Source organism: Ailuropoda melanoleuca, chromosome 1 (assembly GCF_002007445.2).
Source record: "Ailuropoda melanoleuca isolate Jingjing chromosome 1, ASM200744v2, whole genome shotgun sequence".
Classification (NCBI taxonomy): Eukaryota; Metazoa; Chordata; class Mammalia; order Carnivora; family Ursidae; genus Ailuropoda; species Ailuropoda melanoleuca.
In genome coordinates, this window is record NC_048218.1 from 160,396,405 (window position 1) to 160,408,842 (window position 12,438).

Consider the following 12,438-nt stretch of genomic DNA (forward strand, 5'->3'; position numbering starts at 1 on the left):
GACCTGAAGCAACGGAAGCATTTCCAAAGTTCAGTACATTACAGATTACTCATTGAAGATCACATTAAGAGCCCTAAACTAGAACCTGGCAAAAATTTTACACTTTTTTTTTTCATTTAAAATATTTATTTGAGAGAGAGAGCATGTGTGCAAGCACAAGGTAGAGGGGCAGAGGGAGAGAGAAACTCGAGTAGACCCACACTGAGCACGGAGCCCGATGTGGGACTCAATACATGACCCTGAAATCATGACCTGAGCCAAAACCAAGAACTGGACACCGATTAAGCCACCCAGGCACCCCAAAAATTCTATACTTTTTATTTAAAAGATTTATTTATTTATTTGAGGTAGAGAGCTGGGGGAGGGGCAGAGGGAGAGGGAGAAAGAATCCCAAGCAGACTCCATGCTGAGTGCAGAGCCCAACATGGGGCTCAATCATAAGATCCTGAGATCATGACCTGAGCCAAAATCAAGAGTCGGATGCTCAACCAACTGAGCCACCCAGGCGCCAAGTTCAACACATTTTGATAAAAAATTCTTTAATCCTTTAGTCCTTATATAAAGAGTGATAAATGAGAGTCTACGATGTTTATGTATGTGAAGACACCTTAATGGTAGACAGAGAGTAATACTGCAACCAAGCCATGGGAAACACCTTAAATATTCAAACTGAAAAGCAATGTGAGAGATGTCGTGATCACGGTAATAACTCAGAGAGGAACTTCTTTGACTACTTACTATGTGCTGGGCACTGTTCCGTTTCACACATCTTCATCTAATCTTCACAACAACCCCACCTCGGTCCCCACTTTATAGACGTTAGAAAAGCAGTTTGGGACAGGCGTTAAAAGCCAGGGTGCCAGAGCCGGACTGCCTTGGTGTGACTCCTGGCCCTGGCACCTACCAGCTCATCTGGAAAGTGGGGGTATGTACAGAGTTTGTTGTGGAGGTAAGAAAACAAAGAGCTGCATCCAAAGGGCTGCCCAGTGAACTCTCAGTCGTATCACAGAAAAGGGCTCTGAGACCAGGAGAGAATAAGTTGCCCAGGTGACAGCGGCAGAGCCAGGAGGAGAGCCCAGGCTGCCCGGCCCTGGAGGCTGCACCCTGTACCGCACGCACGCTGCCTAACAGTTCCTGAAACTCGCTCGTGCGGCATTTCCCGCATCGCTGCCTTTCAACCTCCAGACAACTTGATACGATCTCTGCTTCACAGAGATGGAGACCACGCACGCCAGTCACTTGCAGGGACTTCGCAGGCCAGGGCACTATGGTGACGAGCACACTGAGGCTACCCTGCAGGGCCTCACAGGTGTAGACGCGAAAGAGCTTGTGTGAAGACACAGGCTACGGAGGAGATGGGCTGGGACGCAAACCCAAGCCTCCGTGCCCGCTCCGTTCCATCCACACGCCACTGCATTAAAACAGGGAGCTTCTTAGGCAGAAAAGATATTTTTAGGGAGAAAAGGAAGAAAGGAGCTAACATACGAGGCGAGAATTAGAGTTTTCGGGCGGGTGGGAAACATGTATAGGAGACCCAGTCCCTCTGTCTTAACCTTTCACGTACCCAAAGTTTTCAACGGCCCCAGGGCATTTGCCCCATAGTGATGTACTTCATCATGATGGGGAAGGCGTGAGAAACCAATTTCTACCCACTTAAAATACGCTCCGGAGTGAAGACTGCAAGAATGTGAAATACCACGGAGCATGGCATACAGACGCTCCACCGTTATATGCACACACGCCAAACTCAAATCAATACACTTTGGTGTCGGTGTAACCAAACACGTGCACGCACATTTATTTCTAATTCTGACGGTTGAATTCTCAAAGTCACCTACGTGACCGGAACTGCTGAGGACGCTACCCGGAGCATCTGGAAAGACGACCTGCACAATCGAACCGACAGAAGTGCTGCTTGTACTGCGGCGGCAGGTCAGGCTTTCTTAGACGTGTCGGATGAGGTGACCGCTACCTGCCTTCCTCCACGGCCTACGCCTGTCCCCCACAGGTATGCCTCCTGGGAACTTAACTCCTGCCTTTCAAACCCAAACCGAATCTGTTCCTGATCTAATTTTCGGCTCACTGGTTTGGTCTGATTTCATGCTTTCGGCCCTCGGTACCTCCCATAGACGAACACTGGTGCCGCAGCTGAAGAAAAGTGCAAAATCTTGAAAACCCGCATCTGTGTGTCCTCTTGAGACACAGAAACAGAATTCCATTAAAACAGACCTTTGCCCACAGAGTAAGTTCGAAACAAATATAGAATAATAATTTATGTTTAGAAATCTCTGTCTCACTAATACTTTAATGATTTAAGAAACCTTCGAGAAAGTCTGGGAGACAACGAGTTGGGGAATCCCTGCCCACGTGTGCCTGAAAGCCTGAAAGGCAATTTCAGTAAGCACTTGGTGACTGCAGCCTTTCAGGGTTACCACAGCAGAACAACTCCCGACAGCTCCTCCTGGCAGCCTGTGCCATCTCGACTGGAAACGCTCAGGTAATTATTCTGACCAGAACCAACAGATTTAGAACTCGAAGTACAATGGCTCAGCCAAGCCAAGAATCTTTAAATGCTCTGATTTACACTGAGGGAGCGTTTGATAATGCTAGGGTGTCTGAAGCTTTGGGGCCACAGCACTATTTGGAGGAAAGCTGCTGCTAAAAGCATGTCCGCGCTGTGAGTGAGATACCGGGCGCTGGCACAGAATCTTCGGCAGGTGAGGCAGCGCACTCGCCCGCCTGGCCCCGCCCCGCCGGTCACACTGTCAGCCGGCTGATTCTTCTCTGCCATCTCCAGGACGGGTCTGCTCTACGGTGGTCCCTCTGGTTCTTCACTTACTTCCCCTGCTTTCTCTAGTAAGTGAAGTATGTCTGCCCATCTGTCCCTCCCTCATGAAGCAAATTATAAATGTAATTGACAATTTTGGGCCCTTCTTGTAAAATGCCTCTTTATCAAAAATAAGCACTTTATTCCTAGTAATAGCACTTTTTTTACAGAACACAGGAGGTCAAACCTGTAACCTCTGCAAACACCTGCATTAGCTCACCACTCTCAATGCAGAAGATAGGTGTAATGAGAGATGGCCACAGAACTGATCATACCTGAGAATCTGGAACCCCTCCAGCTTCTGTCACTATGACGTGTTTGTCACCGTTTTCTTCATCTTGTTCAATTGCTTTATACAAAGAAAAGAAAAATAACGTTAAAAAAATGTAGCACCCTAAGAAAACAGTTTTAGATCATTTTCTTTCAGATGGTAATTTGGCAGGAAAAAACAATATGAGGTAGATTCACAAAATGTTAAGCATCAGCACTATTTTTTATCATTTGGTTGAAAGTTAAACTAACTGCACCGGGCTCTTTTCATGTACACTATCTTGTTTATTAAATCAATGTCAGTGGAAAAGTTGGCTCTCATTTCTTCTCTCACCTAAACCCAGCCTGACATCAGCATGTCAGTACTGGGCTTCATCCAAGGGGGAGCTGGGGTGCAGTCGAAAGCTTCTATCAAGTTTACCTGAGAACCTTTTTTTAAAAACAATGAGAGGTTTTTTTGGCTGGTAATTAATGGTCACATAATAAAGAAAGCATAATATTGTCTATTTAGACCACTCCAGCGCCCTGTTACCACAGAATTCCAAACTGTGGAGTCTTGAATCTACCTCTTCTCCCCCTTATTTTCCCCAGCACCTCCCTATCCAAGGCCTTGTCACGTTTTCTGTGCCGGTGTAATCATCCCCTAACACAAAGCTCTTAATTCCTCTCCCTAATACAATCCAGCTGGGGCACAACTGCTTAAATAATCAGTCTCAAAACGGGAAACCAGGGCCATGCTTTGGCCTATGTACCGTATCGCTTATCTTATCAAGAATGAATTCCCTGTTCATCACTGAAGGTCTTCCTTGAATTCTCTAGCTTCCTCCTTACCTTCAACTTCACACTGACATTCACTACAACCCTGATTCAGGCAGAGGGATTTGATTATTTTACTCTTCATACAGTTTGCTCTTTCACTTTCAAAATATTTACCAAGTGCCGACTATGTGCCTGGCACGGGGGCTACTCCTGGAACAAGGCAGGTGAGCCCTGACTTCCTGAAGTACACGTCCTAGCTGGGAAGACAGTCAGGGAACAGCAACTCCCACTACTGCAATCAACAATAATAATCATAATATTATAAATATAATAATAATTAAATAATAGGATGGTCATGAGAAATGAGGATATGACAAAAAACAAACTGGGGGAGGCCACTTTCAGGAGGGGGACAGGGATGGTGCTTCCCTGAAAAAGGGATAGCTGGGGGGACCTCCAGGTTGAGATGGAGCCACCCACGGCAGGTGAGAGTGAGAGGAACTAGAGAAAGCACAGACCACTCTGTGAACTCAAAGTTCAGCCTAAGAACAGGGGAAAGCACCAAGGAATTTTAAATTGGGAATTGCATGATTTGATGCTTATTTTCAAGAGTTCTTTTTGGCTTCTTTGTGGAGAAGAGACTCAAGAGAAGCAAGTGAGGAAAGAGGGAGACCAGTTAGGTGATGGTTGCTGACATCCTGACTAGAGATGACGATGACTCAGACCAGGGAGGTGGCAATGAGCTGAAGACACATGGAGGATTTGAGCTGAATTTTAGAAAAAATGGACACCACTTGTCCACGAACTGAATATGGCGGGGGGGGGGTTGGTGAGAAGAGGATAAGAAGCAATCAAGGATGACTCCTCAGTAGAATAAGTTATTCCTTGTATCTGCCATGCCATTTTTCCCTTTTGCTCTCTCCATCAAAAGCAGGGCAAAAACACCACCAACCTCGCTGATAGTGAGGTCACACACTGTACTTACAGGTTCAGTTCGTGTTGTTTTGTGGCCTTTCAAATACTGTGCTCTCTGCTCTGTATTTTTTTAAAGTATCATTTCATGTACCTTTTGCTTTTGTATGCCTTTTATGCCTACCGTGTGGTGCTTACCATGGACGCACCTAAAATGCTGGGCACGTGGTATGAGCTCTGTAAAAACTAACGGATGAACACTTCCTCCCCCAGGGCCCTAACGGCACACCATGACTACCCCTACTTACAGAAACGACTGCTTTCCTAACTATGAAAAAAGAGGGGAGGGAAATTCTTCTGTTCAACGCCACGAATAACTAGGATAACTCTATCACTGAGCACCTACAGGCAAGGCAGGAACAGCGGAAGTGGATAGAAGCTTTTCTTCTATTTTCAGCAAAAAGTTCCACTCATGCTTGTTCAAAGGGGGTCCCCTGTTGCTACTGCTGCCTGATTATGAGAAAACTTAGGAAGAAAGAAAAACTCCCATGTTTTCTCTGAAAAACTAGAGGCAAGAATGCCAAGAGAAAAATACAGAATAACATTATAAATTCCACTTAAAAATGCACTGGCTAGGGGCGCCTGAGTGGCTCAGTCCGTGAAGCGTCCGACTCTTGATCTCAACTCAGGTCTTGATCTTAGGGTCTTGAGTTCAACCCCTGCACTGCACTCCACGCTAGGCATGGAACCTACTTTAAAAAAAAAAGTTCATTGGCTGTAGAAGTAAGGAACTCTATTTAGCTAACTGAAACAAGTCTTTCCTCAACCTGTAATGGGAAGTCATTCTCCTGGAGGGCAACTAACTAATGTGGGACAAGTGCACTCATATGAAGTGTGAACAGTATCTTGGCACTTGATTTATGCTTTAATTTGAATTTTTGCTCTTTAAAGTTTTAATTTAGATGAAAATGAAGAAAACTAAATTTTGGAATATTCTGCCAACTAAATTCATGTTTTTGTTTTTATTTTTTACTTCTTATTTTTTAAGAGAAGACATGTCACAGCATTTATTCAAGTTAATCCATTTCATTCAATAATCTGCCATATTGTTGCAGTCACTGTTAATATTACTGCCATTACTGTTTCTCTTTTGAGAGGATCACGCTTTTAAAAAATTTGAGTTGGATTTCCATGATGTTTAACTCTATGATTAAAAATCTTTTTCCTTACTCAAAGGCAACCCTTTCATCACAAGAGAAACAGGGAAAACTGAGATTTAGTTGTAGAAAGTGATTTCCACCAGAAACAGCTCATAGTCCCTAATCTTTCAGGGTTGTACTTTTACTTGGGGCCTCTTTTTAGGGGGAGGAGTTATCTCTCATAGATGTTTGCTTAAAACAGAGAACATGCCCTACTGCATCATAGAAGGAAAATCAGGTCTAGTTCCTAGAGAACAGGCAGGTGGTCCTCCAGGAAAGGAACCCTAATGGCTCCTAGGTGACAGAGTCATTCTGCCAAGGTCAGGGGACAGAGTCAGTGACCCTCCCGCCCTGACCAGTAGTAAAAAGGCCTAACCAGGTGAGTGGGAGAGGTAGTAACTAGCTTCCAGTTAGACTCCCTAGCTCAGGAACATCTGTGGTCTGTGTTTGAGTACGCTGGAGCTGGAGGGAGACGTTACAGAGTCTGGAGAAAGCGACTAAGAATAGGCAAGTGTGAAAAAGATACAGGTTTCCTCCCGGGGGACCCACAGAAAGGGGGCACCACCAGTCAAGGGCAGTCCTGTGCTTCTTTGAGAAGAGACTACACTGAGTGGGTTCTGCAGTTTTCAGATAACAACTGGAATGATACTGAACAAGTGGAAAGTTAATTCAGAGTTTCCATCCATGGTTCAGAAAACACAGAACACCTGTGTGCAAGGCAAGGGTACAGGTGTTGAAAAACAATCAAACTAAGATGTGACCCTGACCGGAAGGAGCCATCTAGCAGTGGCCACCAGACCCCTGCACACCACGGAGTGCTGTGTCCTCGGGGCCGCGCGGAGGGAAGGACGGCTTCTGGCTGGCACCATCAGGGAAGGCATTCCTCCATCTCTCCTCTTGGTACTCAGCATGTCCTCTGTGCCTCTAGGTTACTGCTCGGCCTGGCCCATTCCAGGCACTTGCTCATCTTCCTTATCTTTCTTAATGGTGTGAGAAATGGAAGTTTGAGAGGATAAGATCCTGTCTCACAGGTGCCTAGTGTGTGTGGAATTGATGTGCTGTGGAAATGTCACTCTGTCTTGGTTTCCAGAAAGATGGAAAAAATTGGGGAGAAAGGAGAGCTAAGATGGGGTGGTAAGGGTATGGTGACTTAGTCAGAAGGTGGGAGCGAAGTTATACCAACAAGCAGTTTTAATACGCAGCTTAATCCGGATGATAGGAAGAGTACCAACATTGCCAAGGACCTCGAGAAGGGAGCTGGAGGCCCTCGGCCACGTAGGTTAGTCTGCAGAATTGGGAAGCTCATATCCTTTCCTATTATCTAGTCAAGCTCAACCAGAGCGTATGAAAGAATAATGAATAACTAGAGGGTCTTCAATTTCTGGAAAGTAGAAAGATCAAGTAAACTCAGCAGCCCCCAGCAGCCCCCTCCCCCGCCACTAAAACACTGAAGTTGAATGTCAAAAGCACAGAGAAAGTTTTGGATATCTTCTTTAATTGTGTTCTTGGCCTTTTGGTCCGTAAGCAACCAAGATGGAGAGAGATGCTATCCCAAAGGGGAAAGTTTGTAGGAACCAGAGTAGTTGAGCCCGACCATCCCTGATGCCTTTAGACTTGCATGAAATCGTGGCTACAAGGACTCTCCCGCATGAGTCAGCCACGCAAGCCAGTGGCCACCGTGTAGGACGGTGTGATGATGGTCCACCAGGTCCTGAGTGAAGAGGCCCTGGGGCCCAAGGCTCTGACAAGGGATACTCTGAGGCCAGAAGTTAATCCAGCATAGTAACCATGCAGGGCGCAGGACACGAAGGCAGGACCGCTTGAGCAGAAACCTTTCTGTCCATGTTTTCGTTTTTAAAACAACATTTCTGTGCCTAGGCATTGGTTATTTCACATTATACTACAACATAGGGCACGCAGGACAATGCATAACAATTTCAGAACTGAAAGCGAACACTTTTTTTTTTAAGATTTAGGCAGAATTCTTAGTATATATAAATAGAAACAAAAGGAGGAGGGGATTAGCATAAAAGCATAATCGGGAGAAAAACTCCATCCTCTATTTCTGGCTTATCCTCAAACAACAATACTACATTTCTTGTCACATCTTTGAAGACCTCAAAATGAGCTGCCCAGCACTACAGTTCGAGTCATGAAGCCAGAACTACAAACACAACCAGGTTCATCAGGGATATGGCAAAGGAACCTCAGCAACCCATCTCAGTCTGCACAATGGGGACTCTCGAAGTTTCGGAGACTCTTATCTGCAGCTCCCTGATGACAAGGACAAGAGTGTGGTCTCCTCCAATAATAAACAACATTATTTTCTTGGAAATACTGAAAAAGTATGAGTCCAAGAATATATTTTAGCGAGAGTTCACATACACTACTTGGGAACAAAAATATACTTATGCCGGACCTCCGAGGATTTATGATCACCCCAGGACGCCTCATGTATGAAATACACAGTCAGTCACCTAAAAAGGAGAGTTCCAGTGACCCTTGAATATGAGGAAGAATGTCAAGGAATACATAAGAAGACAATCTCTCTCTTCGTGCCTCCTGGTGGTATGCCTCATGTGGTAGGAGGAGGAGGAAGCAGCTATTTAGATTTTTTAGCTGAATTTTCTTTTATCTGATCAGAGTAAGAGTAGGCTGGGGAAAATTTCCTACGCAAATATTGTTTCTGGGACAGTTCCCTCCAGTGGAACACGTACACAGGAATGACAGCTTCTGGGATCGAGGGAGGCTTGGAGCCACCCTCTCTGCCAACACAAACCATCTCCTTATCTCTCAACACAGAGTCCAAAAGCAAGAAAAGGCCTTTGAAAATAACTTACCACAACATAAGCAGAAGCACAACATCTAAAGCCTGTGTTCTGAGCAGGGAACATGAGAGCCTGCATGAGAACTAAGTGTATCCGTGGCTTAATTAACACGAATTCACAGAAGAGCACGTAGTGCAAATGCATCTATCTGTGAGTTAGCCAAGAGCCCTTCAAGATGAGCCAAGGGAGGCAGCCTCCGAGATGTTAGGCCTGCCTTAATGCCACTTTCTGGTTATCTTCAGAACAGGTTTTCTTGCCTCATGACTTACTAGGACAATTGCTAAGAAAACTTTCTTAATAACTCTGCTAATATTATTACTTAAACACAAAGAAGACTGATGATGTCCTTTCAAAACAATGCTGCTTTAATCTCTGACCGACTGTGCAAAGGTAAGAAGGAGCCGCACTCAGAATATTAAGCAGAATGACCATGAAGCACTAGGTGACTATACTAGAAAGTGTTCTTTACAAACCAACCAAACTATTTTTTTTTAATTGACAAGCCAACCCAAAATTTTACTACAGATAGAAACTTAGCATTTCAAGTCTCAATGTGAGAAATCAGCAATATAGTCAAGAAAAAGAATTCACTGAGTACTTGGCCAATAATTAAAATGTGGGCAATAACAGAATCTTTCATCTTTGTAGCATTTTTACACAGAGAATTTTCATCAAGGGTCTCAGCTGATGTCCACACACCCTGAAGACGGGGACAGGCCAAATCCTCCCCATCTCAGAGATGAGGTTAAGCCACCTGTGCTAGCCCTCCCTGTATGATGTATGTGTCTGTGGCGGTTCGAGCCCACGTCTGTCGTAGACGGAACAGTACAGTGCTGGACAGACCGCACACCGGCGAGTCTGTTCATGTAGGTCCTGATCAGTATTCCTTTTCTAATGAAACACAAAATAATACAATAGAAAGAACAGGAACGAAATTTAAACATCCAAATGCATCCCCACGAGTAACACTGAGTACTCCTCACCCATGTGGATGAGACATAGCAGGTCGGGCTGTTTTGTGTGTTCCCTGGGCTGTGGACTCGACCATGCTAGGCAAACACCGAGGTGTTTCCAGGCCACAGGAGGCAAAGCCCTGTTCCTCATTATCTAAATAACCAGCTATTTTTTTTGCACCATTCCTGGAGAAAGGCCATAATATTTATTTTCAGAGGCCCTTCCCCAAGGCTCCATCCCCATTCAGCAGGCCGTGCATTCCCTCGGAGGGGGCGCGCAAAGGAGCTGATGAGAAAGCGGCAAGAAATGCTGATCAAGCCTATTTATTTTTGGTTACCGATATATAATCACAAATGCTTCAAAATGCTCACATCTTTTCTCGTCTTTAAAAAGGGGAAAAAAGTAGTTACAGCCTTCGCTTCATCACTGTATTTTTTGCATGTTAAAATTTGAAAAATATTGCTCTGCATTCACCATCAAGACAGGCCATTTAGTACTATCATCTGGCCCTTCCAAAGTGCCTTCTGAACTTCGCTTTGAAAGCTGGCCGATGCCCATGACCTCTCTGTCCCAACTGTCTTTTCTCAGCCCCAATCGGTTCAGCCTCTGAGCTGAACTTGAGATTGTTGTTTTAAAACTCTCTGATCTGGGTCCTTATCATCCTCGAAGCCTCTAAAAATGCAAGTTTCCCGCAGGCTCTCTTTTCTCCCTCTGCCTCTTTCCTCAGTGATCTTATCTGTCCCTACGGTTTCAATTTTCATGGTTATGCAGGTTATCCCCAAATCTATGTCTCCATCTCTGCCCTCTTCTCAGAGTCCCGGACCACGTCTCCAGTTACACAAGGAACATTTTCACGTCGCAGACCATCATGCACCTGCGACATACAAGGTGCTATCACAGTGCAGTGGCACAGCCTCTGTCCCCGGGGGAGGGGGTGAGGACACACAGGTCTGAAATCACAGGCATCATGTCCACTGGTTTTCACAAGCCTCTTCCTCCTCCTGCAGAATTTTAGTTTAAGTTACAACCAGGTGTTTTCATGTTCCTCCTTCCGCTCTGCTCTCACATCAGCCTCTCACTACACCCCATCACTTCCACCTCTGAAACGTCTCCATCCTCCTTCCTCTCTGCCACGGTCATAGCTCAGGACTATACCACTGCTCCCCTGGGCCACTGCCACAGCCTCCCAGCCAGCCTCTCCTCTGGTTCATTCTCTCCTCCACACAGGTGCCAAGTTCACTTCCAAAAGGCAAGTCTGATCGCACTAGCTCCCCATCCCTTTAGACTCCTGCCTCTCCCCCCCGCCCAGACAACATGAGTCACACAGGGGCCTGAGTACCAAGTGAGGCCCCATCCCTGGCATTCCTGGTGCAGTGGGACTGAGAGAACTATGCAGGCTGGAGAGCTTCAACACCTGTGATCCCCACTCCATGAAACATTCAGGTAGAAGCCTCAACCTGACCCCTATAGGCCAGGCCCTGGGTCTCAGACTCTGTCCCCAGATGCACCTCCCACATTTCTTTCTTTGGACCCTGGAATGCCTTGTCCCTGCCTTCAACAGGTGAAAATCTTCTTGTCCACTGGGCTCTCCAGTTCTAACACCATCTCCTTAGGATCCTTCTGAGTCCTCACCACTTGCACCCAAGACCCTAGATTAAATGAAATCCTTCCTCTTGGCCTAACAAAGCTCTGTTTCTGTACATGTTCATTTTTTAATCTGTGTTTTATAGCTGGCAACACAAACCTGACTTTACTAATCTACACCATGAGTTCCTTAAGGGGAGAGAATATGTTTTCTATTCCAAGCACCTGGAATAATTTCTACAACATAGCACTGCTAAGTGATTGTCTATTGAACTAAAAAACACACCAATTCAGAAAGTAAAAATTTTAAGGCAGATACAAACGCTCAATGGCGCGTCCAGTTTGGGGGAGAGGGTAAGATTATGGAAGAAGAGTTTTTGAGAAAAAGGTGGATTCTGACAGGTGGATGAGGTGAGGGGAAGAAGGGCAGTCAAGGTGGAGAGCTGGTAAAAACAGGTGTAAGGTGGAGAAAAGCAAGGGCTCTGACATGGGACCAGTGAGCAGTACACAGTGTTGTGGAAATACCAGAAAACAAAGCCAGAAAATTTAGTTGGGTTTCCATATTAGGCTGCGGAGACTCATTTAGTAGCAAGTGAGGTGATGTGAGCAAAGAAACTATTGTCATCATTATGCTAAACACGTACAGCTCTTGAGGTGTTACGTTTCAGATACACGTTCTCAATGTGGGCTCCCCCGTTTCATCTTTCCCTTATCCCTCCGCTGGAGGTACTGGCAAGGCTGGCCGGAGGTATGTGGCCACTGTGAGCAGGCTAGTAATTTCCTACTTCTTTTTGCCCATGTTTGTTAAGTATCTGTTCGGTACTTTTTTAGTAGGGCTAGTGAGAAACTTAGTTTCTATTAATGAAAGAACTTTTAATAATTTTTATTTAACTTTTTATTTAATAAAAAATTCAATAATTTACTAAATTCTTTTTCTTGGAATTTAGCAATTTGCTTCTTTCAAATTGTGTCATTTAGTAATTTAACTGACATTCTTTTTTTTTTAAGATTTTATTTATTTATTAGAGAGAGATGGCGAGCATGCACACATGAGTGGGGGCAGGGCAGAGGGAATGGGAGCAGCAGACGCCCAGCTGAGCAGGGA

General features: G+C 45.2%; 1 protein-coding gene across 2 annotated transcripts in view; it reads right to left on the minus strand.

The window, feature by feature from the left end:
- The window catches only part of RAPGEF5 (Rap guanine nucleotide exchange factor 5), a 188,933-nt gene that overhangs the window by 106,852 nt on the left and 69,643 nt on the right, over positions 1 to 12,438 (minus strand). For both annotated transcript variants that reach the window (XM_034669071.1, XM_034669058.1), the window contains exon 6: positions 3,103 to 3,176. In XM_034669071.1, coding sequence (XP_034524962.1) covers positions 3,103 to 3,176 — 74 coding nt within the window. The remainder of the gene's footprint in view (positions 1 to 3,102; positions 3,177 to 12,438) is intronic.